Genomic DNA, 26,589 nt, shown 5'->3' on the forward strand with positions numbered 1-26,589 from the left:
TCATAATTTCTTCCTCCTGATGGAAATAGCCTTTGCAACCTTTAATATTGTCATAAAGTTGAAAGCATATTATACATGTGTTAGGGAAATGGAATATTTCTTTACAGCTGAAGGCTTTTCCTTTCTTTCATATCTGGAAGTTCCATTTTTTCCCCTCTGTTTCCTCCTTGGATTTGTTGAAATGGACTTTCTTCCAGACCACAAAACTTCAGACCAGAGTCTCTTGCTGATGTGTGATGTAGACATGTGAAAGGTTAGACCTTCATTTGTGAATAATGGGAATCTACCGAGACTTCACCCATGTGCTGAGTTCTGTGTGGATATACAAAAATGGGGCACAACCCGTCCGTGACAGCAAACTTCTTCTTAACTGCTGCATCCTCTGACTGAATGGGATCTGAGCTGATACAAGATATAGCAATGGGTGCCTGACTCATGGACTTTAGCTGACAATAAGAAAAGCTTGTGGCACACAGCCCATTTATGTGTGTGCTAGGTTGGCCTTTAAATCACATTTTTCCCCTAGATGAACTAAATAGATGCTGGAAACTGTTCTTTCTTACCAGTATGTTCAAGAAGCTTAAAAACAACAAAATCTTATTATGATCTAGTATTTGATCTTGTTTCTAGGTCTCTGTGGCACTTTACAGAGCTCTCTGGATTGAGATGTCTGTATTGATACCAAGATTATTTTTACTGACTTGTTACAGCTAATTCAGATAGCTCTGTGTGATGTTGCATGGGGCACTGAACTTGGAGAGATGATGCTGTGTTTACTCTCCACTCTTCTCTCCAGTGTAATCTAAAATCATCACTGAATGGTATGGGTGGCGCTGCAAATGTGTAACTCTTTGTCTTTTTGGCAGTAAAAAAAGGTGTTCCCTGGGAGTAGGGATGCTAGGGGTTATATAATTCAAATAAATGGGTCTTGGGGGGTTCTTTGTGAGGTTTTTTGGTGTTTGTTTTGTTGGTTGGTTTGCTGTGAGGTATTTTTCCGTCTGAAATAGACAAATGGCTCCTCCCAAAATAACACTATTTTATAATCTCAGTAAATATGCTGTGCATGAGCAGAGTAAGACTGCAATGGGGACAAAGAAGGAAATAGCTGTGTGAGACAGGACTGTGGCTGAGCACATAAAAGTGGCACTCTACAAAAGCTGAGTGGTAAAAGCTCTGTGAGTAATTGTCCTCTTGCTGAGGAGGTTCTTCTTAGGATGCAGTTTACTGCAGCTAATCATAGAGAGACCAGCTTGCTTCATCTGAATTGGTATTTGTTTCACCTCATAGGAAGCCATTTTGGGGACTTAAACAGTGAGAAAATTGAATGAGAAGAATAATTAAGAACTTTGTCACTGTAGCTCCTTGTAACTTGCTGCAGGATTCCTAGTACCAGTGAAAAAGGAGTGTAAGTCAGACATATGATAGCAGAGAGAGACACTGAAAGTTTGCCTGAGCTAGTCATTGGATTGATTTAGCTGTAGAATCAAAAGTTTCAAGAACTCAGAGACAAGAAAAGATGAATTTGAGATTATTATTATTATTATTATTATTATTATTATTTTTACAGTTTCAAGATTTTTCTAATTTCTGCCTCAGGTTAGCTAGAAGAGGTGTGGCTAGAAACAGGCTACATATATGTCTACCTAAATCTCAAACCTGTACGTTCACTGGGATTTATGTATAGAGCCAAGACCTTCCTTGGTTGTAGAGAAGAGCATTACAGCTGAACAGTTCTTTTAGTTAAATAAGTTTGCATGTGAGCATTTCTGAGGATAAAGTTTATGTGGAGCTGTGTCTCTTTTCAAACTAGCTTATATTTCATTGTGAAATATTACAGCACATGTTTAACATGACTTCCCAACAGAAATGAGTCCAAATAAAACTAGTAAATTATTTAATCTCATGCACTGTAGAAACCAGAGGAGTTTTTAGGTCTTGTTAGGACAGCGAGGTTATTTTGTGTTAGGGTAAATGAAATTTGGAGTATTTTTGTTGCTGTGGCAAGTGTGAAGGGACTGGTGGATGGGAGAGTTGCCATGATTCCCTGATTATTAGCCATCCCAACTGCTAGAAAATTTTATTTTCTCAGGTGACTGAATGTAGTCCAGTGTGCCCAAATGGAACCTGCTATAAACCCTGCCACTTTTTGAAATGGCTTTTCAGCTTCAGTGCTATTACCAACAAAAGGAATTTCAGTGCTGCTCAGAAGAAAAGTACTGTAAATTTTAAACTTTTGAGCTATTTTAAATGGTAGGATGTTGAAAACATGTAGTAACTTGTAGCCTGTATGCTACATCACTTCAGTCAGTAAAGCTGGTGAAGGTACGGGATGCAAACTTCAAGGCTGCAGAGCTGCTCGCTGATGCTACATCGAACATCTGCACTTTGTTTGCTTAGGAGGGATTTCCAAGTGATTTCAGAATCTAAGCTGGGGTTTAGTTTCCTATTTGTATATTAATTTATCACCAAAAAAGGACATGAATGTGTCTTTGTGGATATGCTGTCACTTCCTGCACAACTTTGTCTTTTTTTGAGACTTCAGAGTACTAACAGAACTCCACTACCCTGTGTCCCATGAAATCTAGTGAGCTTGGAAAGACAGCAGCCCTGACCATTTTGTGTGGGGAAATGGTAGTGCTGTGAGTACTTCTGCTGATGTTAGGATCAGAATACAACACTGAAACTATGTTTTGTTTTTTTTTTTCCTCAGCACTGCATTACCATTCGTTGTAGGGCTGGGTTTGGTGCAGTTTTATCAGGGTTGCAGTGTTTTTGATAGCCTGCAAGATACATTAAAAGAGGCCAAAGTGGTGTGGCAGCACAACCAGCTCATAAAGGTTGAAAATTACCGGCCAACCTACTCAAGAAGGTATCGAGGCTGTTACTGGCTGTTGGGACTCACCTTTCCCTGTGTTCTTTCAGAGCTAGGGTTTGGGCAGCCAGTGGTGATAACCTGCCTCAAGCTCACCCCGGCTGGGGTGTGACTTCTGTAAATAGAGGTCATGGTGTTCTTTTGACAGGAGCTGCTGGGCTGTGTCTGCTTTGTTTCCAGACTTGAGCTAGTGGTAACTGCCTCCACCCCTTCCTTGCCTTCCCCTGTGGGAAGACAACCTTAACTAATGTCATGCACAGTATTTTATTAAATTAAGATGTTTGTTTTACTAAAGAGGAAGCATATTATAAATGAAGACAGATAAAGGTGTTTTGCAACAGTAGCAAGCCCCCACTGACTTCTGCTCTGCTTTCTGAGTTCAGTTAGGAATCACCTCCTACCGTCTGCTGGTTATAACAGTCCACATTTGACATCTAGTTTTTAAATCTGTGTGTATTGATTGATGCTTTTGTAGGTATCCTTTGTGCAGAAACAAAGACAGCAGGCCTTGAATTTCTATAGCAATCACTTTCCCTTGTGTTGCATTTTTCTCTGTATTGCTCTTTCCCTCCTGCCTGCATTTCCATAGAAGAAAGATGTGATGGTGATGATACAATCTTTTATTTTACAGAAAAAAACTGAAAACATTTTTTGCAAGACACAAGACTCTGCAGTGGACAAGTTCTTACGCTTTGCCAGACTTCCCTTATGATGTCAAGTGCATATTAGCAGAAAAAAAGTGCCCTGATCACAGTATGAGAATAAGGATTATTGAATTTTTACAAGCAGACATGACAAAATACCTAGAAGGATCACTGTAAGTAAACACCGTTAAATTGATTTGGGGGCATTAGCTGTTGTCTGCAGATCTAAACTTTCAAATGGATATAAAGCTAATATATTTGCTTAAATAGAGGAGGCTAAAGGTCTGAAACCTACTGAAACCAATAGAAAGATTTAATGCAAACCTTTAGCTGTGCCCTTTGTTATTTGGAGGGCAATTGATTGCCTGAGAAGTAGCCAGAAACAGTTTAATGTAGATCAGTATAGACTCCAGTGTTTCATACTGTCTTGAAAACCAAATATTTCTTTTCCATCTCCATCTTGTTTGCACAGGTACCCGAACAGTCAGCAATATAACATTGTTGTCAATGCTCTGCTCCAGGCATACCCATTCCTTGATGAAGATGGGAATGGCTTTGTAAGTACTGTGGGCTTTTCCCACATAATCAATCACAAGAAAATAATTTCGTTCAGAGGAAATCAATATCAATTTCTTATATGCTGGCTCTATTCAGAGCACACACACTTGGGTGTGTTTGGCAAATCACATTCTTATTTCATTGTGTCATTTAAAGATTAATCCAGGTATAGCCATACCTGAAAGCTACCATGAGATAACTCAGACCTGTACATGAAATCCCTGGTTGCTTGTTGGGTACATTTCCTTTCTTTCATTTTATTTCTGCCCAGGGATAAAACTAAATGTGATTTTTTCCCCCCCCTATTTTTAAAAACAAAGAAGCCAGCTCTTTAGAAAATTGTCTGTATGAGGACTAACATGTGACTGATGCTCCTGCAATATATTATGATTGTGTGTTACATATGAAACTACAACATGCAGTAATACTAGTGGTTTAAGGAATCTATGTCTAATTTTAAAAAAAAAATGGAATATCTTTGGGGGAAATAACAGAAAACAGTGGTAGGAGATGATTTAAATTTGAACTACATTTTTTCACTTGTGATCCAGAATATCTGTCTGCAGTCTCGGAGGACAGTGGTCACCTTTTCACTTCACTTCATTGCTTTGCCATGTGATACTTATATAGCATCTTGTAAAAGCTTGTGAGCCTCAGTGGGGACTGTTAGCTTTAAATATATATAAGTATATATCTTACATGCCATTACTGTAGAAAGCAAAATAATTTTTGGAATAAAAATAAGTCGATGCTTAAGGGTAACTATTCTTGTTTTCCCCTGAGGCCAGGCATTATTGAAGGGAAGGGACTAAAGAAATAAACACATCTCAAAGAGAAGAGAAGGAGTGAAAGGACCAGAGAGAAATAGTCTATCCTCATTTTTAATCAGGATGCCTCTCTGAATACCCCAGCAGTGGTCCTGGGGCAGGGTTCTGTGTAATGAATGCTATGGCTTCATCTGGCTCCCTATATGACGAAGAGCTGAAATGATATTCAGCTTGTTCCAAAAACAATTTTACAGCCTTTAACTTTTAAAAACTGTTTATAAACAGACATTATTAAGCTAGGTTTTCAGAGGGCTTTAATTGCAGAAGGACCATAGGCTTTGTGAAACTACTTATAATGCTGTTCTTTGGGAAATGGTCATTACTTGCCAGATGGATGGCAGAATTAGAGCTGGCAGAAGTTGTGTGATGGAGCAGAGATTTCAGAGAGATTGTTCTTTATCTTTTAATCTTTCCCCCCTTCTTAATAGAAAGCATATCTTACAATAATTGCATTAAGTAAAGAAGGAAGCTGGAATTAGCAGTTTGCAGTACTGCTACTCTACCACTTTCTGATCCAGCCCCTCTCCATTGCCTGTGTTGAGACAGGAAAAACTGCACAAAAGGTGTATGCCTGCATTCTTAAGTTTGGAGGAGGGTGTGAGAATGAATTAGTATTTTTTGTTGGCCCTATTGTTAGACATTCTGTTCTTCCTTCTTGATCATAAATACTATAAATACTTTTTTTTCTTGATCTGAGACAGTTGTGTTTTACAACAGTAACAGCTTAAAACACACCCTACAATGTATGCATAGCTACTTATCACAAGACTTGCAGTAAAATTGAATTCATATGCTTTTAAGAAGCAACTGAACAGCAAAAAAAAAAAGAAAAAATTGTCAACAAACATTCTTTCTTTTTTTTTTTCCTCAAAAGGATCTTCAGCAGGTCAAAAAAGCAAAAATTTATGTAGGCTTTTCTTTTAAAATTCCCTCTGGCTATTAAGGGACTGTAATTCTTGCTTGCTGTTCCTGATAATAGTTATAAAATATAAGAAGTAAAATATTGATTACTGAGAGGTCTTGAATACCTTAAAGTTGCTTATCTATAGTAACTTAACAGTTGTTGTTATTACAGTTTTTAAAACAGTACATTGAAAGCATTTAAGAAATCAACCATCATTAAAATTCAGAGGAAAAGGGGACTGATAGGTAAATGTAGAAAAGGAAGACTAACATGAATAGTATTTTAAGCAAAATGCTAGTTACATTCCTTGTTAAATAGCATTTATGCATAAACTACTGGGGAGGCAGTTCATATAATGTGGTTTTGGTGTCTACATTGAGAAGAGAGGAATAGCATTCTGTAAATTCTTATTTTTCTGTGGACTCCAAAGAGAGCCTCAGGTGGCCAGCTGTGCACAGATGTTTCTGTGTTTGATAGATCTCCTTTTCATGTCTTGTAAGGCTGGAGAATGGGACGCACCAAACATGGCAATTCATCTGGGCTGGCCTCTGAGAATAATGGTTTCCAGTAGTGCTAGTGCAGTAAAGTTATCGGTGTCTATTCAGAGTACCAACAATTCTGTTTTCAATTATTGGACTTTTAATTTCTTTTCAAAGTTGTAGCAAAAATAAATTTTGTTGCATGCATTTCAAAAACCAAAAAGGCTGAGTGTAGTTTGGAATACCAAATTTTGTGTTCCCTTTGGTGTGCTGGAGCTCACTTCTGCTGTTGTGCTATCCTTTCTGCCATGTGAAATGGTCTACACCGCTATATTGTTAATGACATTCATATCCTGCTTGTTATTTATTGCTGTGCTGCGTCTCAGTTCCTAGATTCATTTTAACTCTGAAGTTACAAAAGCAGTTTCTCAGCCTTTCAGGTGGAGGAGCAGCCAAAGCATTTGCTGGGCTCTGCAGAAGGCTGCAGTGGTTCTTAGCGATGTCCTGAGGTCTGCCAGTGGTGGGTGTGATTTTAACTCACAAATCTTGGAGTTTAAAGCCCTTCACCAGAAATGGATGTGTTGGCTGCTGGAAGGGCGCAGCAGAAACTGTTTTGGGTTCCTCTCTGGCCACTGTGCATGCCTGTATCAGGGCAGGGGCAGGCATTTTGGGCTTCCCGGATGAGAAGAAGGAAAACTCATCCCATGAGAGATCTTGGGATTCCAGAATTACCATTTTCTTCTGGCCAAGCACAGAAAATCAGCATGTCAAGAACTTGATGTTATTGATGTACGTGGATGGAGAAACTTTAAACTGTAAATGTCAGCGTATTTATTGCAACATTTTTGCAGAAATGAAGTGAAATTAACTACTGGAAAAGGGAAATATCTTCTGGCAAGCACAGGAACAACAACAAAAACCAAACATAAGAGCACCTATATTATCACCAGATTTTCACGACAGGAAAAAAAAATTACTTGCAAACCTTTGAACATTTCATTTTTTGTTGTTTGTTTGTGGGGTTTGTTTCCAAAATACTGGACTTTTGTTTCCTAAATACTTATTTACATCTCCAAATTATTTTAAACAAAAAATTTAAACAATTTGTGTGTTATGTAGAACTATAGTCTAATATTTTCAATCTCGTACTGTTGCAATAGGAGGTCACTAAAAGTTTTTTGTTTCAAGATTTATTAGTATATTTTTCACAATTCTCTTTTCTCAGATAAAAATTTTTCCCTTTTAATTTTAGTATGGAAAAAAAGATGCTTTTGTGCCATCAGTCCTTTTTCAAAGGTTATCCAATTCAATATAGTCAGGGTCATAATGATTATGATGACCCTAAATAAATTCATTTACAAATAAAGTTATGAATAAGCCACTTATGTACTTTGAATTTTAAAAGAATGTTATTTATGAGGTCAGTCTAGAAGCAGGGATCAAGAATTATCTAAAATTATCGATAATGATTTAAATAAAAAAATCTACTAATAGCAACACTCATTAAATAAAACTCAATAGCAAAACTCAAAAAGAAGTCTGTGGGATACCTGGAATGAAATTAATTCCAAGATTAACTTCTGGTAAAAGTGCTTGGAAGGCACTACGTAAGGAACTTTTCCCATGGTATTTCCTTCTACTTACAGAACAGTGCTATCCCAAACAAGCAGACGACATTTAAAAAAACAAAAGTCTTCTTTTAATCATGGAATAATTTGTAAGATTTGTGATGTATACTGTGATCAGTACAACATTTGTAAGTTACAGACAAACAGCTTATATAGAAAAAGCTGAGGTCATAAACACAGCAGTCAAAAGCAAATTGGCATGACACTGTTTCTTGACGACTTGCAAGATATTCTGTCTGTGTTTGTCCATTTTACCAGGCTTAAACCCAACAATTTCAAAAGAAAAATTTCCCTTATTCCATTTCATTTCAGCCAACCTTTCGAAAATCGCAGGGTTCCAAGAAAACATGACAGGAGGAGGGAAGCGGGAGGGCTCTCTCCTCTACAGCCCTTGCCAGTGGGCTTTGCATAAGCAGCTCCCTTGAGCTCCTGGCTGCTGAGTTGTGCCCTGGTGCCTGTGAAACCCAGGATGCCGGTGCTGACATGCCTCATTTATGTGACTGCTGCACGCAAAGTGATTGTTTGCTAAGTAAATGACTGCTTTTAATCTGCTTGTAATCCTTTCCCTCCTATGTCAGATAGACACAGGCTAATCCTTCTACTCCTTTGCCAGGAAGGTAAAGCTTCCTGGGATGGTGTTTGGGGGAAGCTTAGGAGAGCGGGAAAATGATAAGAAAATAAAGTTCTTGGTTCAAAAATGGCAACAAAAGCAACCTTTTTAGCGGATGCATTACCCACAAGGGAAACTACATAAATGTATGTGCTTGCAGTCTCATTCTGGAAATAAGTATGTGAGAGGGGACTTGCCTAAGTTTATGACAATCCTGTCACAGAAATAGATTTAAATAAAATTCTTAATTTATTGGAGGGACTGGAGGATGAAAGAGCTGGAAGTTTTGAACTTTGTGTGGGATATTTAAAGCCTTGTATAGGTGTCAGCATATTCTTTCATGTGAAAGAATAAGCAAAAATATCTTCTAGCCAAATAAAGATTTTCAAAATAAGGAAACTGTGAAGCTCAACTACAGGGATGATTAAATTGTCAGCTGCTAATATATTCTAGGATGATCATGTTTTAAAATATTATAACATCTGTTAAACACTTCAGAGAAGCATTAAACTAGGGTTTTTGTTTGCTTTTCTTAGCAGCCTTAAAATAGCAGGCTAGGCATAAGTTTTGCTAGGCATATAATGATGGGGTGTTTGCATCAAAACGTGTAAGGCCAGAACTATAAATGTGTTTAGGAACCTTAATGGTTCAGGTGAACAACAAGTGGGATTTTCAAGGCATGTAGTCACCTTACTTCTTCTGAAAATGGTGCTGAGGTGTGATACTCATCTTGGGGCTGTGTCTGTGCCTTGTGAGAAGGCTGGGTGAGCAGTTGTACTCTATTTTTGGTCATTATCTTTAGGCTGGCGGTGATGTGACTTCTGTTCTGGCAGAACCCCCTAAGCCTGAAGTTCACATGCTAAAAATGCAGATGGGCTTGTTTTCTTTCCAGTTCTTGGATGCTGAGCTGTGTCTGGCTGTGGAAAGACACTTGAGTAAGGGCACATGGCTGGGTGGCGGGGAGTGTCCCCTTAGCAAGGGCACTCCTGCCCTGGTGGGCCCAGGGCTGCTCAAGAAAAGCTGAAGTAGAGACCACAGGGGTTGTTGTCTTATAGCTCTTCCACTGTAGTTTTCTACCATTAATGGAGGTCTTGCTTTTGGGTTTGAGGGCCTGTAGGTCAGCTAGAACCTAGGGAGATGTGAGCAATAAGCTCAGTGGGAGAAATGCAAGGTCACACTGTCTTCAGCACCATCTCTTAAGAAATCCTCTCATTTGTATCCTGTGAGTGAGAAAGGCAGGCAAGTCAGACTCACTGCAGAGAGAGGCACTGTGCTACTCAGTCTACTTCTACTGAATTCTGGTTTACATCAGAAGTCAGCCTTTTGAATCATGTGACCTTCGCTAATAAATGACACCGTTTTGGTAAGAAATTTAGGGTAATCTAATTCTTCTGTTTATTACGTTTTAGCATGTCAGTGGGTACAGGCTTGAGTATAGTATTGAGCACAATATTGGAGTCAGTTTTAGAAAATGAAGTAACAGATATTTGAATCTCTCCACATCCTTTCATTTACAGTCACTTTTCTGACTGATTTTTTTCCCCCTCTGACTTATGAATACTCCCCAATAACTGGAATATGCAAATGATTTTGAGGAATGACAAAAACTCTTCAAAACTGCAGGTTGTGCCTGCAGATGTTTTGAACAGTCTTTGCTTAGAAGTTGCTTCCTAGGGTGTCATGGCTTGGCTAATTCCTGCCGTGAGACATCCAGCTTTGAGCCCCATGCAAATGGCCATCAGTCCTTAAGGATGCATGAGGAAGTTGCTGTCCATACAACTTTCAGCAGTGACTTTTTAATAACTGATTAAAGAAATACATGAGGGTGACAGAAGCACTGGGGCTGCGTAAGCTCTGACTGCCAGGGAGTGATGAATGGCTGCATTAAACAGGACCTGCATCTGCTTGCAGTGCAGAAATGCCTTTAAGTTGCATTTTACATACCTTGAGTTGTCTTACAAATGCTAGGACCAACTTAAACGATTCTCTTAATTCAGCAGTTTTGAGTTCAGTTTAAAAGCATACTTGATCCAGTATAACTGTAGGCTCCTGGCAAATGGTAGTGGCATGCTGTGGCTATCCTACTCCCTTCTGTTAGACACAATAATCATACAACTGTCCAACCTCTGTCAGATACTGCCAGAGGCAAAGGAAAAATAATACACTTCACTTAAAAAACCACAAAAACAAATCACCAAAAGACCCCCCAAAACCCCACAGCACAGATCTGCTTCACTATGTAGTTTCACAACCCAGTGTTATGAATGGAGCATAAAGTTAAGAGCTGAGGAAGGGACAACACTGCAGTTTCCCTGGTAGCCTAGAACAGATCTCACCCTTAGATCCACTGTTATCCCCAACAAGCCACAGCAGTGCCATTAGCCCAGGTGCTGGTTGCCATGGAGCCATCTACCACAGGTGCGTTTGTTTCCTTCCATCCTGAAGCCAACGTGGTGCTGCCCTATGAGCCTTTTTCTGCTTAATGGCAAACACTCTTTTATAGAATTAGGTAAAACAAAGTGACCTGCTTTAGGCTGGGGCAAATTCTTGACAGATACTTGTAATGACAGCTAATTTTTGCCCCATATAGTTGCTGTGGAAACGGGCTCTTAAAGATCGCTTCAAATACGTGCGGAGACCCATTGAGGATGATGAGCAAGTCCTGAGGAACAAATGCAAGTTTGGCCACAGGAGAGGACAGAGCAGAAAATCTTCATTTGCTGAAAATAAACTTGATGATGTCCAGAGGCAGGTAGAGGTAAGATTTTTGGTGTTTAACTGAGTTCAGTCTTTCAGCTCCTCTGTTGACAATAAGGCCACCAGCCATTAAAGAGGAGAACTGATCTCATGCCATTTAAACTCATCTTGTATAGAGCTTGTCGTGTTGTCAGACCTCTGACTTTTTTTCTGGAAAACTAGGTATCAACAACAGAGCTAATCCTAATACTGGATGCTTTGCACATTTGTTGTCATTTAGAGTTGTAAATTGGACAGAAAACAGTGTCTGGGGGTTTTTTTGTTGTTTTTAAATGCAGAATTTCTATTCTACCTCCAATTAGAGTGAAAAACACAAGAGAATTATGTCTAGTAGCTGAAGCCTCTATACAAATAAGAATGCAAAGAGGTATTTGAGCAGGGAGCAAAAATCACATTGCATTTTGTTATCTAAAATCTGTTTATGTTGATGTGTAATATATATGGGAATGTTTACTAATCTATGCATGCAGTTGCTGTGTATTCCTTTAGTTGGAGAATTCAGAGAGTTATCACTGTCCAGTAAATGTCTAAAGCATACTAATTCATTTATACACTTTCATAAATACATTAAGGTTCCAGCTGTGCTTTGCCAATGCTGTACAAACCTCTTTGTGCTGCAATTAAAGCATGGTAAAATTGAAACAATTGTATGAATGTGATAAAGAAGATCTGTAAGTAGATATTTATCTTTATTTTATCTGTGTCCACCCTGCTGTTTACCAGACCCTGTATTTAGAGGAGCAAGGATTAAGAATGTATTCCATAACTTTGAGGGAATCATAACTTCCTTAGTTTTGAATGTGTTTCTGCATTAAAAGTAGCAATGTCTGACTCTGAGATCCTAAATTATCTCACTACATATGTGCAAAACTGAACAAAATGTTTAATATTATTTTTAACAAAAGCAGCGGGGGTTTTCATTCTGTATATTTAGGAACACGCATAAAGGCACTTTCCTGCCAATCCCTGGCACTAATTACTCTGTGAAAAATATAAACTGTTCAAGTGTCTTAGTCACAAAAAATAAATATTTGATCTAGAAGCCAATACCACAGGCAAACCCAAATTATATCCAAACTACCATTAGTCAGATCCCCTTGTCTTCATCCCTTTTCCATGACTGGAGGAGTAAATCAGCCTTGTGTGAACGAGATGCTAACATGTCAAAATTAATTGAGGTAAAATGGGGGAAAATGAATTCCAGGCTAAGTAGACCTTTGGAGAATACTTAGGGAAGGACTCTTAGTCCCTTTGGGCCACCACACTCTCCTTTAGACGGGCAGAGCAGGACATTTAGGGCATTACAGGTCAAAGCCGAATGGCAGAGCTATGCAGATGAGAGAGCACATCTGTTCCCAGCTGATGACCTACTTACCAGTCCCACAGCTGACTTCTGTATCGAGCTTTAGTTTCTGAGCAGTCATCAGCTGTCACTCTGTCATTTGGGCTTTGTGTCAGTATAGTCTTGGATTGTTAATGGCATGAAACTGATGAAAAGATTGCTTACTGATAGGAAATGTCTCACTGTTACACCTGGCATTTATTTTCATATGAGAAGGGTAATAAAGTTATTACTACTGATGAAACTCTTAACCAGTCTTTTTACTTCTTCATGTGAAAATCCAGCTGCTTGCCGGGACAAGCTTCCTGTGATGTTTTGAACCAGATGATGTCTGCCCAAGCCCCATTACCTTCCAAGCAGTCATTCTTCCTTCAAAAGCAGCTTGAGCACACTTGGCCTCCCATGCAGGGCATTGCTTCCAGGTGCAGCATCTGTCTTTCTCCTCCAGTTTCTTTAAAACATCTGCTGATGTGTTCCTCGTTACAGAGCATTATATTCAAACAAGATTGAAGAGTAGCTACTCTTTTTCTAGTGACTAGCATCACATGAAAGGTCTTGAGCAAGTGCAGGGCAGTAGGATGATGGTAAGTAAGCACATAAAACCCATGCATGAGGTGTCTGTCACTAAAGGAGATTTTTATTTAAATGAAGTAACCCACCAGGGAAAGAAGCCTGGATTGTGCCATGCAGACATTAATTTGAGCCTCTGTGTCTGAGGGATATTCAGAATTTTATCAGGAAAGCCTCCATAAACAACAAATTTTATGGCTGTGGTGTGAGAATCCTCCTTAGTCATTTTCCACAGTCAGGCAAATATCTTGGAGCTGCAGTAATCCAGAGGAGAGTGCTTTGTAATGACAATGCCCTTCCTCTGCTGCAAATGGAAAGTACTTTCCATGAGAAGGGTGATCACACCCTAAAAATACATAAGAATAGCAAGGCAGTCTCCCCTCCGCAGGAAGGGTGGGATTACTGCTAAAGCAGTCGTTCAGTGGCTTGTTCTGACTGATCTTCTTATTCTTTTTTTAGCAACAAGCCACCTTCCTCTGCCCTAAGGACTTGTTTGATTTATGGTCCTTCAGGCTGTGAGGGAAACCACCTCCTGCCAGTTGTAATAGCAAGGGCCCTAGACTTGGGGGAGCCCAAAGAAACAGAAAGATGGGATCTTTCTGGTCCTTGGCCAAAGAATTGTCAGAAGGCAAAAGGTGATGGAGAAGGAAATGGGGTTAGAGCTCATGATTGCCCTGCCTACCTTATGGCTCAAACACTATCTTAGTCTTCCCAGGGCAAAATTGTCCCTTTCAGACCTTTAAATTTGGAAATCTTGCTGGTCTCAAGCGGTGCTGTTCATGGAATGTGTGACTTCACAATCAATTCAGTTAGCTGAATACAGAAATGGAAAAGTCCACAGATATCCTGCGTGGCTCCACCTGCCAATTCAGAAAGGCACGTGTTTCCCATAGGTCCTGTATCATATTCTGCCATGTCTAGAGGTTTCTGGGATGCCCTTATGATATCTCAAACGCCACTAAATAGCCATGTCTATGCAGCTGGATAAAGCTCCTTCAATCCCTCCCAGACATTAAATAAGAAAATATCTCAGCAAAGGGACTACCCAAGGATATCTTAAGCTACCTGAACTGTAAGGGAGTAGAACAGGCTAGAAGACTGCTAGTCTGCTAGTAGTTCTTGATCTTAAATAAAAATGGAAAGAGAGTACAGTCCCTCTTATAAAGCCTCTCATTTCTTACATCCTATGACAGCCTGTTTGTGAGGTCATCAGGGTTTCTCTGAAGCTGTCACACAAATAAATTTGGAGTTAGGTGTGAAAAGGAAAAATAGGCTCTGACAAGATGTCAGCTAAGATAGTGGTAGATGCTTGCAGATAAATGGGAGTATTTGCCACACCCAGCAGAGCTGGGAATAGCAAAATGAAAACAATTTATAAAGGGGCACGAGCACACCGTCTTCTTTCTGTGCCAGCAGGAGAGACAAGAAATGCCTTGATGAGTATTTGGACTGGGAGAAGCAGAGGGTTTCTGCAGAAACTTTAACTCACAAAGTTGGACATCTATTGATATTTCTACACAGGGAAGATAAGCAAGAATTTTGAAATTGGTGAATGTGCAAATTCTGTGTCAACAGGACTAAATGAAAAGCAGAGAAGATCCCTGGCCCAGGAGGAACACCATTTTTGCTTGCTTTGGTGGTATCATGCAGTATGAGAATGGTGAAATTTGAAATTTACCCTGTTGGTTTTATCTGGAAATTGTCTCTTCTGATGAAAGGAGGAATCAGGATTGCATGAAGAGTACCCTATGAGATGGAGTATCTCTTATGTCAGATTAGGTAAATTAGGCAAGGTAGACGTTTCCTAGGGATATGCCTTTCTTTGAGGTGATAACTAACATCATGTTTCTCAATATCTTATGCCGCTGCAGGAGTCAGAAACTTGAAACAAGATTTCAAGGACTCTAGATAGAATAGGATTTGGAAAATTATGGCTGGAGAAAAAGGGAGGAATGAGAAAAGTAAGACAACAGCAAGGAAAAAAGAGAGCTATATGTCTGTAAAATTCTCAGAGGCTGAACAGCTTGTGTACGAGATGCAGAAATTCTTGGTTCAATCTCATGGCACTATTGGCAGGTACAACATTAGGTACCATCTATACTGAGAATGCCATGCACAAATCAAACAGGGTGATAGCACCTTTCCTTCTAAGATAAATGGATTAATGGTCTCCAAATTGAGTGTTTGAAGCAAAGCTGGAATGTGAGCATGCATATATAAATGATCATTCCATGGCTGTACCAAACTGTTGTAATGCGATTTTTCCACTAAAACTTTGATGTGCATATATCAACCTTTGAGCATGTAGTGTTCCTTCGTTAATATTTTAAAATGCTTTTAAGTCAATGCAAAAGCTTTAAACACAAATCCCCAGCATACATCTTGCACTTCACCTTCTTATTTGTGTCAGTCAGTGTCTTTATTGTTCTGAGTTAAATTATCAAGCACAGGTTATCCCTTGGTAGAGGAAAGCAGATTTCTCTCATTTAGTTTATGCAGTGTACAAAATCAGAAAGCAACTGTTGTGGTCAGAAATAGACTGACTTATGTGACTTTGAATGTTTTTTGGTTAGCGCTGGCATGTAAATCTAGCTCTCAAGTTGTGTGCCTGGCTCAAAAGGGCAATTACGTGTCATTAAAGCAGAGCCCACCTTAATTAAACGTCTCATTGGAGTATAAGTCAGTGTGGATCTTGCTCATGGTTACATGCTCATTTAGCTTGAAAGCAGCCTGTCCATGCTGTTTCACCTGTCTTTGTGTTCAGTGTTAGGATGGGAGAGGTGGGGCATTGTTTTGATGTCTTCTCAGTTCTCTCCCATGATCCAGAATGAGAAGATGGGCCTTGAGCAGTGTCCAGTTTACAGCCCGCCTTTTTAGATCCATACTTGTTCCAGATCAGTCTCCAGTGTTTTGGGGGTTGTTTTGAGCAGATCTTCACTTTCTAATTGTCATTACCTGTTTTGATCGCCCTCCTGATATAAAACACTCCAATGTTCCTCACAGTAAATGTAATTCCAATGACCCTGATTATCACCACAGAAAAAAGGGCAGTCCCTTACAATGGTGGTAGCAAAAACTGTTCTGTACACTGTGCTTTTATGATGCCTTGTGTCTGTAGGTGTTCCAAAATAGCAAGACCTACTTTTCAGTATTCAAAAACCAAGACACAGAGATTATTCTTGCTTAAGTAACTGTGAAAGCTGTTTCTCACCCTGAAGAAGTTATAAAAGCCAATTAATGGAAAAGATTATTCCAAACAAGAGTCCTAACTACTGTCAGGCTTTCTTGTGTAAGTAGCTTGAGCATTGATGCTAACTAATGAAGGTAGACCCAGCAATTAAGAAGTTTTAGCAGCATCTTAGCAATAACATGACTTGGAAAATGCATTGGCATCTAGGTAGGGAAATTTGAAATGTGTTTTTCACTGGAAATATTGTTAGCAGCTGCTGGGAGCTGACAAGCGCAATAATAATGAGGCTGTACCAATGCTATTACCCATCAGCATCCCTGTCCTAATGTATGGTGTTATACATTCAGTGCTGACACCACTGAACCTGCCTGCACAGTACCACTGTTCCAGGACATGGAACATTACCATCACATGTTTTTTGCATTGCTTTCCAGCAGCCAGATTAGTCTCCATCTGAAGGAGTTGCCTCAAAGAAATATTCCCACAGCATCCCAAGTGAGGGACCTGGATCACTGGTTGGCAGTGAGCAGACTGACAGCATGCAGTGTAGTGTCCTCACATATACTTCTTTAACTCCACTGCTCCTATTTGAATTCACTCACTCAAACTGAGGAGCCAGTAGATCCTGTTGGCATTCTTCAAAAGAGAGATCTCTTAGTCCTTAGCAACAATTAGACTGCATTTACCATTTAGGAATTGGTGAAAACCCATGTAAAGAGCAAGACGTGTCTGCTGTCAACACCAGAGGCGCCTTCATCGCTTTGATTAGGCAGTCATGTTACTTTGGTGTTGACATTCATGTCCTTTACAATTTATGATGCTGGCTTTCAACAGTAACTGAAATCTTAGACCTTGGAGATCACATCATGCCTAAGAATTGCTCGCTCCCTCCTCTCAAACTGATGTAGCAGTTTCACTGCCTGGGCTGTAACACTGTTTCATAAAAGTATCCTGCTAACTGGGGCTTTTTTACAAGAAGGCACTAATACAATCTTGTATCTTGGGAAGAATCAAGATCCATCAAGAGGACATTTAGGGATCAGGCCTTTATTTAGAAATCTGCCTCCAATCAAATGACTATCCTTTTGCTTCAGGAGATGGGAGGAATTAGGAATTTGGAGTCTAGTAGATTTTTTGTTTGTATGTTTTCTTGCTTTAATGTGAGCATCTTAACACAATCTACTTGTATATGGTTCCAAGTAGAACTGTGAATATCAGGTGAGGAGTTACAGTCAAAGGGCATCTGGAGGGTAGGCAAAGAGCCTTACAACCTGTGTGCCTCCCAGACCTGGTGTCTTCAGTCACAGGCACCTGAGATGTCAAGAAGTCAAGGGTGTTTGTGGGCATGGGCACGAAGAGGTGGGCTCCCTACTGCTGTCACCCTTTGAGTGTGAATCCAACAGAATGAGTAGGAGCCTTGGCAGAACCATCCTGCAGGCTAGGGCACTCTGACAGACAAGTACTGGGTATCCTCTGCTCACCTCATCAACTTCATTTACACATCCTTTTGCCTTTTTCCCTCTTCTGCTGAACTTGTGCTTGTGATAAGGCAGCTTCTCATTTAAAGACACTGAGATAAATTATCATTTGTTCTAGAAATATTTTTTTTTAAATCAAAATTGTATTGTTTAAAAAGGAGGGAAACCCTTTACATTATAAACAAAGTATGCACATTGCTAAACCATACAAAGTTCTGTATACAAAAATAATTAAATATTACCAATTAATATTCTTATTGTTGCAACTGAAATGGATGTTACACAACTGAAAATCTGGCTAGAGGAGTTGGGTGACATCAAGGAGTAAGGATTTCTCTTTTAATGAGGCTATTTTTTTAGTTCTGTCTGGCATACATGCTAAACTGTTACCTGTGGCTTCTTCACACACACAGTTTCAAACAAGAGATCCCAGCTTTGGTCTAGATAGGATTGGTTTTACATGGTATCAGAATAACTGAGCTTTAACTTTATGGTCAGTTTTTACTGGAATATTGCTGTGCTGTCACTGGCTTTCTTGCTTTGATGGTTGAAGTGGAGGGGATCTAGAGTCCTCCCTAAATAAGCAAGTGGCGGGCTGATAAACCAGTTCAGAAACCAGCTTCCCAAACCCAGAATCCTCCTGCAATGCTAAAGTTAGCTATAAAATATTTTAAATTACAATTGGAACCATTCTCCAGTCAAATGGGTGTTCAACTGAGATAACTTATTTCCACCAAAAGAAAGCCACCTCTCACTTTTCCACTTACCTTAAAAACCAACTTATTCACAATCAAAGAAGTTGGAAAGATTACAGATAGTCATTGCTTTAAGCAGGATGAACACTGCAAGGAAACCAATTCTAATACTGACTTCTGTTTGTATTACTCCCAGGTAGTAGATGATTCACATGACAAAGTTTGGCCTTCCATTGCTATTTTCTCCCCCTAATAAATAGCTATGACAGCAATTCTTCTTTAAACTGCTGCCATATTTCTATTGGTAGCTTGCCAGTGCCACTGATGAACTTGTCAAATGGTCTCCTTTAGTTAATTAATAATGTCATTAGCTAAACTAACTCTCAAGGATAGAGCTGACCACAGGGAGAGTCCATCAAATCAAGCAGCGTTTGCCTTGACAAGGGGGCTGGAGAGAAGCTGGCCTAAAGATCACAACTTCTTCTCAGTGTTTGCTTCTGAACAACCCAGTCAGTCAGTCATTCTGTGGTTACAGCACACTGGGTAAAGTTGTTTCACTTCCTTGTCTCTGCAAGACACTGAAGGTGACAGGCCCTCAGGGAATGAGCCACCATGTTCCACATCAGCTGGCTGAAGGAGTTCCTGCTTTATGGGAAGTAGTGAAAGAGCTGTTTGGAGTCAGTGACTTCAAGCTAGCTCTTGCAAACAGCATAAAAAACATAAAAGTAATTTTAAAAGCCCCAACAACTGCCCAGGTTTGTGTGTGTGAGAAGGTGTGGGTACCTTGAGACTGACTAGAATGGGTCATGCCGTGGGTCTGTGCACTGGTCACAGTGAAGCAAGGGACAGCCTGGCTGACTTAGGGCACGTTAGCGGGTTAAGGAGAAGCTGAATGATCCAGCTGGGAATATGTGAATACTAGTGTGGTATTCATAGTAGTAACCAATATGAATTACATACCAGAAACCATCAAAGGCTGATGCAGGAAGCTTGCAGAGATGACACACCAGCAGCAAAACAAAACTCTGATGACTCTGAGTGATCTGATGGAGATTTACACAGAATCCTTTTTGTGGCTTTCTGCCTTTTCTGCACTGGTTATAAAGGCTTTCTCACCCAGGGTGAGAGGCAAGAAGCCTGATGCTGCTAAGGGACAGGAGTGCTCAAGGTGCACTGCCTAGGTACAGGATGGCTGGCAGAATATAAAGCCAGAATATAATAGAATATAATATAATACCAGAAAAACTAGACAGATTTTGCAAGGATTCTCAATAGGTGAGTTCAGATGATCACATTACTGGGACTATTCTTCATGGGCAGCATCAGGGCTTCTGCGTCAAGACTGGCATGTCAGTAAAGGGGACAGAATAATTACTACCATGAGCAGTAACACATTTCCAGGATCAAGTACTTGCACAAAATTTTCAGTGGTGTCCAAAGATAAAACAGGTAATTTTAAAATTGTGATGTACAATTTTTCTTTTGAAACGTGATATTAGATAATTGGAGGTAGCTAATTTGATGCCAGTTTCTAGAGTTTCAGGAGAGAGCTCAAGAACATATGGACCATGAAACCTTCTGTCTTCACTGGCCAAGTTGGCAAGAACTGTAATGCAGACCCAAGAGATGAACACATTAGGAAGGAATCAGCAAAGTTTTGGTAAACAGACAAAATTCTTCACAAATTCGTTAGTTCTTTGAAGTATTCAACAACCCTGAGGACACAGGCAATCCAGCTGATATAGTTTACTTTAAATTCAGAAGAGATTTTAGCACACGCCTTTCAAAGGGTCTTAGAGGATATAATCTGAGGGAATAAACGGGAAGGTCCTTGAATGGATAAGCAGTTAAAAGATAGAACAAACAAGGCTATGCAGAAATGGTTGAGGTTTACAGTGGAAAAGATTATGAATGCTTAGTTAAAGCAGTTCAATATATTTCTAAATTACATGGGAAAAGTAGACTAGTTGGCAGACTACATTTTGTGATGCTACTAAGGATAGTAAAAACAAACAAATTTCAGAAGTACCCCATTCCAGGGGAAAAAAACCCCTACAGATAAACTTCAGTTCTGATAAATGGAAAATAAGTCACAAGGGGAAAGCCCAGTCCTAACAACACTTATAGTGATGGACTCTGAGCTTATTAATACCATTCACAAATGCTATTTTTATCCTAGGCCAAAAAATATCCGGCACAATGCTAAGCAGCAGTCAAAAAAAAAAAAAAAAAAAAATTGACACAGAATTATTTAAGAAAGGAACAAAAGCCATTATTCCACTGTATGCCCCTGTGGTGTCCCAGTATCTCAACAAGTACTTTAAGTTATACTCCACCTATTCCATAAAGGCTGCAGTGAAATTGGAAAACTTGCAAAGACAGTAACAAGGATAATCAGAAGTATGGACAAGCTTTCATATGTGGAATGATTAAATAGCTTAGGATGGTCTCGTCTGGAAAAGAGATGGCTGAGGACAGAATATGACATATCTATAAAACTATAGTGGCATGGAGATGATGAATAGGCTTTGAATCCAGTATGATAAGAAGAAGGCAGAAGTAGCAGGAGAAAAACAAATAAAGGCATTTCCTCTGACAGCATATAGTTACACTGCCAAGTTTAAGGCAGGATTTTGTGGAAGGTATGATTTTATGAGAGTTGGAAAAGTGACTGGGAGAAGTAATTGAAGGAGAAAAAAAAATCTACTGAAGGCTATATAATCATAAATACTGAAGGCTATTAAATATAAAGCTTGTGACAAACCCCAGTGCAGTGAAGTCTTGACAGAACTCATGGGAAGTAGCACCACACACTCATCATTTGTACTTTTTCCCAGCACCCTTCCCAGGCAGGTAGGGGAGGGTATGGTACTAAGTTGTCCCCCCCACTCTGCTCCTGTGCACTGAGGAAGAGTCCAGGAATGCCTATGCAAGCTGGTCACAAACATTACTGTTGTAACACCATGAAGACTGAAATCCTTGATTAGAAAGAGTGCAGACTGTGCTGATACAGAACCCTAGCAAGGACCAGGGAGTCATGCAGGGGTCACATTGGGAACCTGTCCTGCATGCAGATCTTATTTTCTCCTGTGATGCCAATGACTATTGGGATCTATGGATATATACTAGGAGAGAGACAGGTTTTTCATTGCGTACTTTATGCAACCACTCTTGGAATATCACATGCATGATTTTAAAGGATGTTAATTAAAATGGAAAGTTTAATTGCACATGCAGAGCACTGGAAAGTGGGTTGGGATGTTGTGCGTTTCACAGTTCTGTGCCGGAAATGTTCTGGGGAACATTATGAAGGGTCTCAATTCCCTCTGGCATTGACCCACAGGTCACCCATGTGTGTAGTCACAGCTGCATCAGTGACAGTACAAATGGGAAAAGCCAGCGGCAACGCAGCCTGAGGGTGGTATCTGGGCGTGTCTGTGTCCCTCAGCTTGCTTCAGTGTGCAAATTCACTGTGTCTACTGGCGGATCAGCTACACAAACTCAGGCTCCTCCTGTTGGTGCACTGCTTTGCATAGCCAAACCCCGCCCCCCCCTTCCCCTCCCCTTAGTAATGACTTAGTAATTACATCAGGGACAATAATGATGATTTTGAGGAAGGTTGTTAACTATCCTCAAGTACAAAAATCCTTTTTGAAAACACTAACAGTCAAACTGCTCAAATAATGGTTTTCAATTAGAGATTTTTTAAGTTCAGCTGGTCTCCTTGGGGATAAAAATTCCAGCTGCATACATGTGAAAGTTAGCTGTCTTGCTTTTAGGACCTGTATGGGTAAGAGGAAAATGCTATTTCTCCTGGTAATACAGAGTTAATATTGCTAAATACTGCGTTGTTGTTAAAACTGACTACTCGTTTCCAATAAACCACGAGACAAACCAGACACAGGAACAGGAATTTCATGAATAGCCTCAAATATGCAATTTGAGCTTGGGGGACTTGGCTGAGAGGTATAGTTTTATATGAAAACAGACCTTAGTCTAACTTACAATATGAGGGTGAGTTCAGAGAGCTGGAATTGAAACCTCACTACTCTTTCTGCTGAGCTCAACTATGCTCTAATCAGAGAGGTCAGATCAAATGACACGACCTAAAAAAGCTAAATAATCAGATAAAAAGGCTGATTTGTTATAATTCTGTTCTTCATTTCTTCATAGGAAGAACCTGCTCATCTTAAAGGCAGTGCAATGGATTTACATATTAAGTGGCTTAATCAAGAATACATGAAAACTCAGAGGAACTGGGAAGAAGTGGATAACAGGATGAATGTGACAATAGAAATACGGAGAAAGATGATCAGCAATAAGGCACCTTTAAAAGATATTCTTAGACTATTTCCTTTCTTAAGGTGCCCTTATCAGGTAAGAGAGCTATTTTTTAATAATGACATTGAATTTTGTGTTATAGATGTGATACATCTGTAGGCATGTATTTCATGGGACATTTCCGCTGAAGTTTTCATCAGCAATGTTCTCTTTAATCTAACTCATATTTTTGCAGTTAATCCTGTTTTGAAAGGTTCATCAGTTCAATTCCAAGTTAAACGTGCCACACATGCCACCAGTGTCACTGTTTGGTGTTACTTGATGTATTCCTTCCCTGCTTTGAAAAAAAAAAAAAAAATAAATCCCCCTCTCGAGTTTATAATCTTATTTAACTGAGTTTTATCCTGTCTTCAAAGTGCATGCATTGTTTACAGTTTTGGTTCTGAGGTTTGCAATACCAAATACTTCTTTTTCTTTTAGCTTTTTAGGGAGTTCCAGCTTCTCACACACATGGACATTTATAAGAAAACAGTTGAGATTTTGGAGATTTATTCAGAGAACATATTGTCCTTGTATGTGGTGAGGAATAATCCAATTAACATTATGCTGCAAGAAAATCTGAAGCGGCACGCAGAGGAAGATGTTCTGAAATGTCAGTACAAATCTCCTATGCTCTGAATATCAGAGTTTTGTTGTAGTTAATTGTTCTTACTTATGTAACTAAACTAGTTTCAATTGTACTGCAAACACATTTCAAAAACGTTATGGTTTCTTTGAAAATATATAGTGATGGTGAAGCATTGAGAATAAAAGCTACTAAATTAGCAGGAAAATTAAGTCAGTCAAGTATTTTAATGTTTTTTTTTCACTGAATAAAAGACTGCAGGTTTGATAAAGTAAGTAATTACCTTCAAATAAGTATTGCTAGATGAGCAGAAGTATGTATTTCTAGATACATGAGTGCTTATTATTTTCTAAAAATACCCACAGAAAACTAATTTTCTGCTTTAGAAATAGCCCCATAAAAAAAGACACAATTTCCTTTACAAAGCAAGTTTCTATGGTTATAATCTTTATCCCAGTAAAATTAAAGTCGTTCCCGCTAACCATTTCAGGCATCTCGTCTCTGCAGAGATGCACTGCGGGAAAAAGAGCACAGACTGGTACCTCCGGTGAGGTCCGTGTACCCTGGTGTGTTTGTCTCCCTGGCTGTGGGGGAGCAAACACCTGCTGACACTCAGGTTCTTTCAGCTGAGAACTCTGGGGAGTGTGGTGCTGCAGGGACAAAACTTCCAAGCAGTCACTCAGAATTGCCATTCATTCCCAGCTGCCTAAGCCTAAGCTTAGCTCTCTGAGAAGTCCTTAGACTCACTTTCTGCCCAACAGGCATAGTGCCAGCATGTCCACCCAAGGTCACACGATATGGACACGTGTGTCCTATAGCAGTTGCACTCCATTTATTGCCAGGTCATCCTTGAGAGAAGCAAGCAGTGTGGGCTTCCTTTGCGAATATTAAAAACAAAAGTACTTGTGATAGATTAAAATTCTTCAAGGAATAGCCCAATCCAGAAAGACTTTATAGACTTTCTTTTCATAGTTTTGGCCAAGGAAACCTATGGATATAATAAATAATTTCCCCTTTTCTTACACAGCATGTCCACAGACATTTTGACTCATACCTTAGTAAAGCCCCAAGGCCTTTACTTTCCTGTTTTTCTCTCACAAACAGCTTGACCTGGCACCTAGGTAATAAATGCATAGCAAGGTAAGTTCAGTGAAGCACATGACACCAGAAGTCTCACCTGCAAAAAAGATGTTATGGTCAAAAACAGCTGAGCCAGAGGGATAGCAGGTGCCAGGAGGTTCTGCAGCACCAGCTGGTACCACAGCCTTCAAAGCAGAGTCCTGGCAACAGCACTCTCTGGACATCCAGTTCACAGTGAAGAGAGGAGTTGGGGAAGGACAGTGGAGGCAGGAAGACTACTCAGCTCACAAACTCAACTAATAGCAACCCAAAGGCCAACTTACTTGTTGTGTAATACCAAGTAGCAGAGTCCCATGAATTATTTAGGCACCAGTGTCCACTACCAGCTGAGTTGCCTAAATATTGACTGTGGTACAAACTACTCTTCAAAGTGGGCTGAACAATAGCTTCACTACTGAGCTGTTAACTATTACATAGGCTGCAATCTGTTTTTCCAGGATGATACTGCAGTGCCAGAAAGTTTCCCTTTGTAATTTAGTAGAATTCCTTGCCTTTGACAGATATGAAAATGACTGCTGCGTGTTTACTCCTGCCAGAGGTCTTTGGAGATGATTCCAGTCTGTTTGCTGCAGTGAATGAGGAGGTAGGAGACAGAGGACCAGCAGCTTTGATCTCTCTTCCCGTTATCATCTGCATACTCACATCACCTGGCCTTTTGGTGGCTCAGCTTAGCTCTGGGAAGGGGTGACATCAGCCTGCCTTTTGAGCAGAAATATTCATAGAAATACTACCTAACTTCAAATCTGTGTTATCAGGCTTCATTCTCTGGCCTGTTCATCATAGCAATGCTGTGGCATCCTTTGAAATGCCCTTTTTTTATTTTTTAATTTAGGTAAAGGCAGTGACACCAGTGATGGAAGTGAAAAATCCCTTCAACATGAATTCCTGTGAGTTTGCCCTGTACATAGAAAGGGAAGAGTTAGCCCAGCTCGATGACTGCACCATGGCTCTGGCGGCGCTGGTGGCTGCATTTCATGTGTTTGATATCCCATGCCCAAAGAGAATCCACAGGACACTGAACTTCCTGGAGTCCCTGGTCTTTGAGGTGAGGAAGCCAGCATCCCTGCCCACCCCAGGAGGACCTGGAGGCACCCAAGCATCCAGTATCTGATAATGCACCCTGCATTCGTCTCAGAAGCATTTGATATTTTGTCAAAATAGATCCCTTTGTGCCATTCTTTCTAGTGAAAGTGTATGCATATTTAAAAATTATGTTTAGTAATGCCCTCCTTTTTGTATTGTACCAGCTACTTAAAAAAAAAAAAAATTAAACTCAAGAAATTTCATTATTTCATTTTTATTATTTCATTATTTTAAATGTAGATTTTAGAGCAATCTAGAGATAATAAAATTTACTAGATTACTTCATCTGTTATGTATTATTTTTCTATATGGAACATTTGAAAAATTCAGATATTTTGATTTTAAGAATTAAAAAATAACTGTGAGCCAACAGGAGCACTTTGCTGCTTTAGATGGTAATACAAAAATGTTTTGAAATGGTGTAAATTAAACATTTACTTATTACTATTACTTCATAATATTATGATTGCTGAGACCCTAATATAATAATTTTTGTGGTTTAGAATGGTGGGCCTGATTTTTAAGTTGCAGGATGATGACTTTTTTACTGTTTTCTTCTTGCATGAAACATTTTGTTTTAACATTAATCCTGAATTTAGTAAATAGGGATTCTAAGACAAGCTCTCAAAGCAGCAAGAATGACTTATCTGGAATGCTGCCATGTGCATTGGTAACCACAGCTTTGCTGCTGCAGAGGCAATGCATTTTCTTTCCAAATTTGTTCCCTGGAACAAATCAGCTTTCTCCACATGGTGATTCTCTGTCTGCCCACACAGAGTGGAAGCCCTCTCCTCTCTTCTTCCACAGCCTTCTCTTTTCCCCAACATTCTTAACTCCTGTCTATTCTTCTAACATCCCTCTATTCTTTAAACTCCCGTCTGAAAATCCCAGGGGATACTGTCTGGC

The 26,589-nt window shown here is 39.7% G+C and overlaps 1 protein-coding gene across 9 annotated transcripts in view; it reads left to right on the plus strand.

Moving 5' to 3' along the window:
- Positions 1-25,851, plus strand: part of SAMD3 (sterile alpha motif domain containing 3) — a 39,816-nt gene extending 13,965 nt beyond the window's left edge. For 8 of the 9 annotated variants that reach the window (XM_040059247.1, XM_040059252.1, XM_040059250.1 and 5 more), the window contains 7 exons: positions 3,504-3,689; positions 3,989-4,073; positions 11,113-11,280; positions 22,728-22,931; positions 23,316-23,487; positions 25,101-25,183; positions 25,433-25,851. In XM_040059247.1, the coding sequence (XP_039915181.1) occupies positions 3,504-3,689; positions 3,989-4,073; positions 11,113-11,280; positions 22,728-22,931; positions 23,316-23,487; positions 25,101-25,183; positions 25,433-25,711 (1,177 nt within the window). In that variant the 3' untranslated portion in view covers positions 25,712-25,851. The remainder of the gene's footprint in view (positions 1-3,503; positions 3,690-3,988; positions 4,074-11,112; positions 11,281-22,727; positions 22,932-23,315; positions 23,488-25,100; positions 25,184-25,432) is intronic. The other variant, XM_040059251.1, reaches the window with a different exon arrangement.
- Positions 25,852-26,589: the final 738 nt, after the last annotated feature.

This window comes from Hirundo rustica, chromosome 3, assembly GCF_015227805.2.
Source record: "Hirundo rustica isolate bHirRus1 chromosome 3, bHirRus1.pri.v3, whole genome shotgun sequence".
NCBI classification, from domain to species: Eukaryota; Metazoa; Chordata; class Aves; order Passeriformes; family Hirundinidae; genus Hirundo; species Hirundo rustica.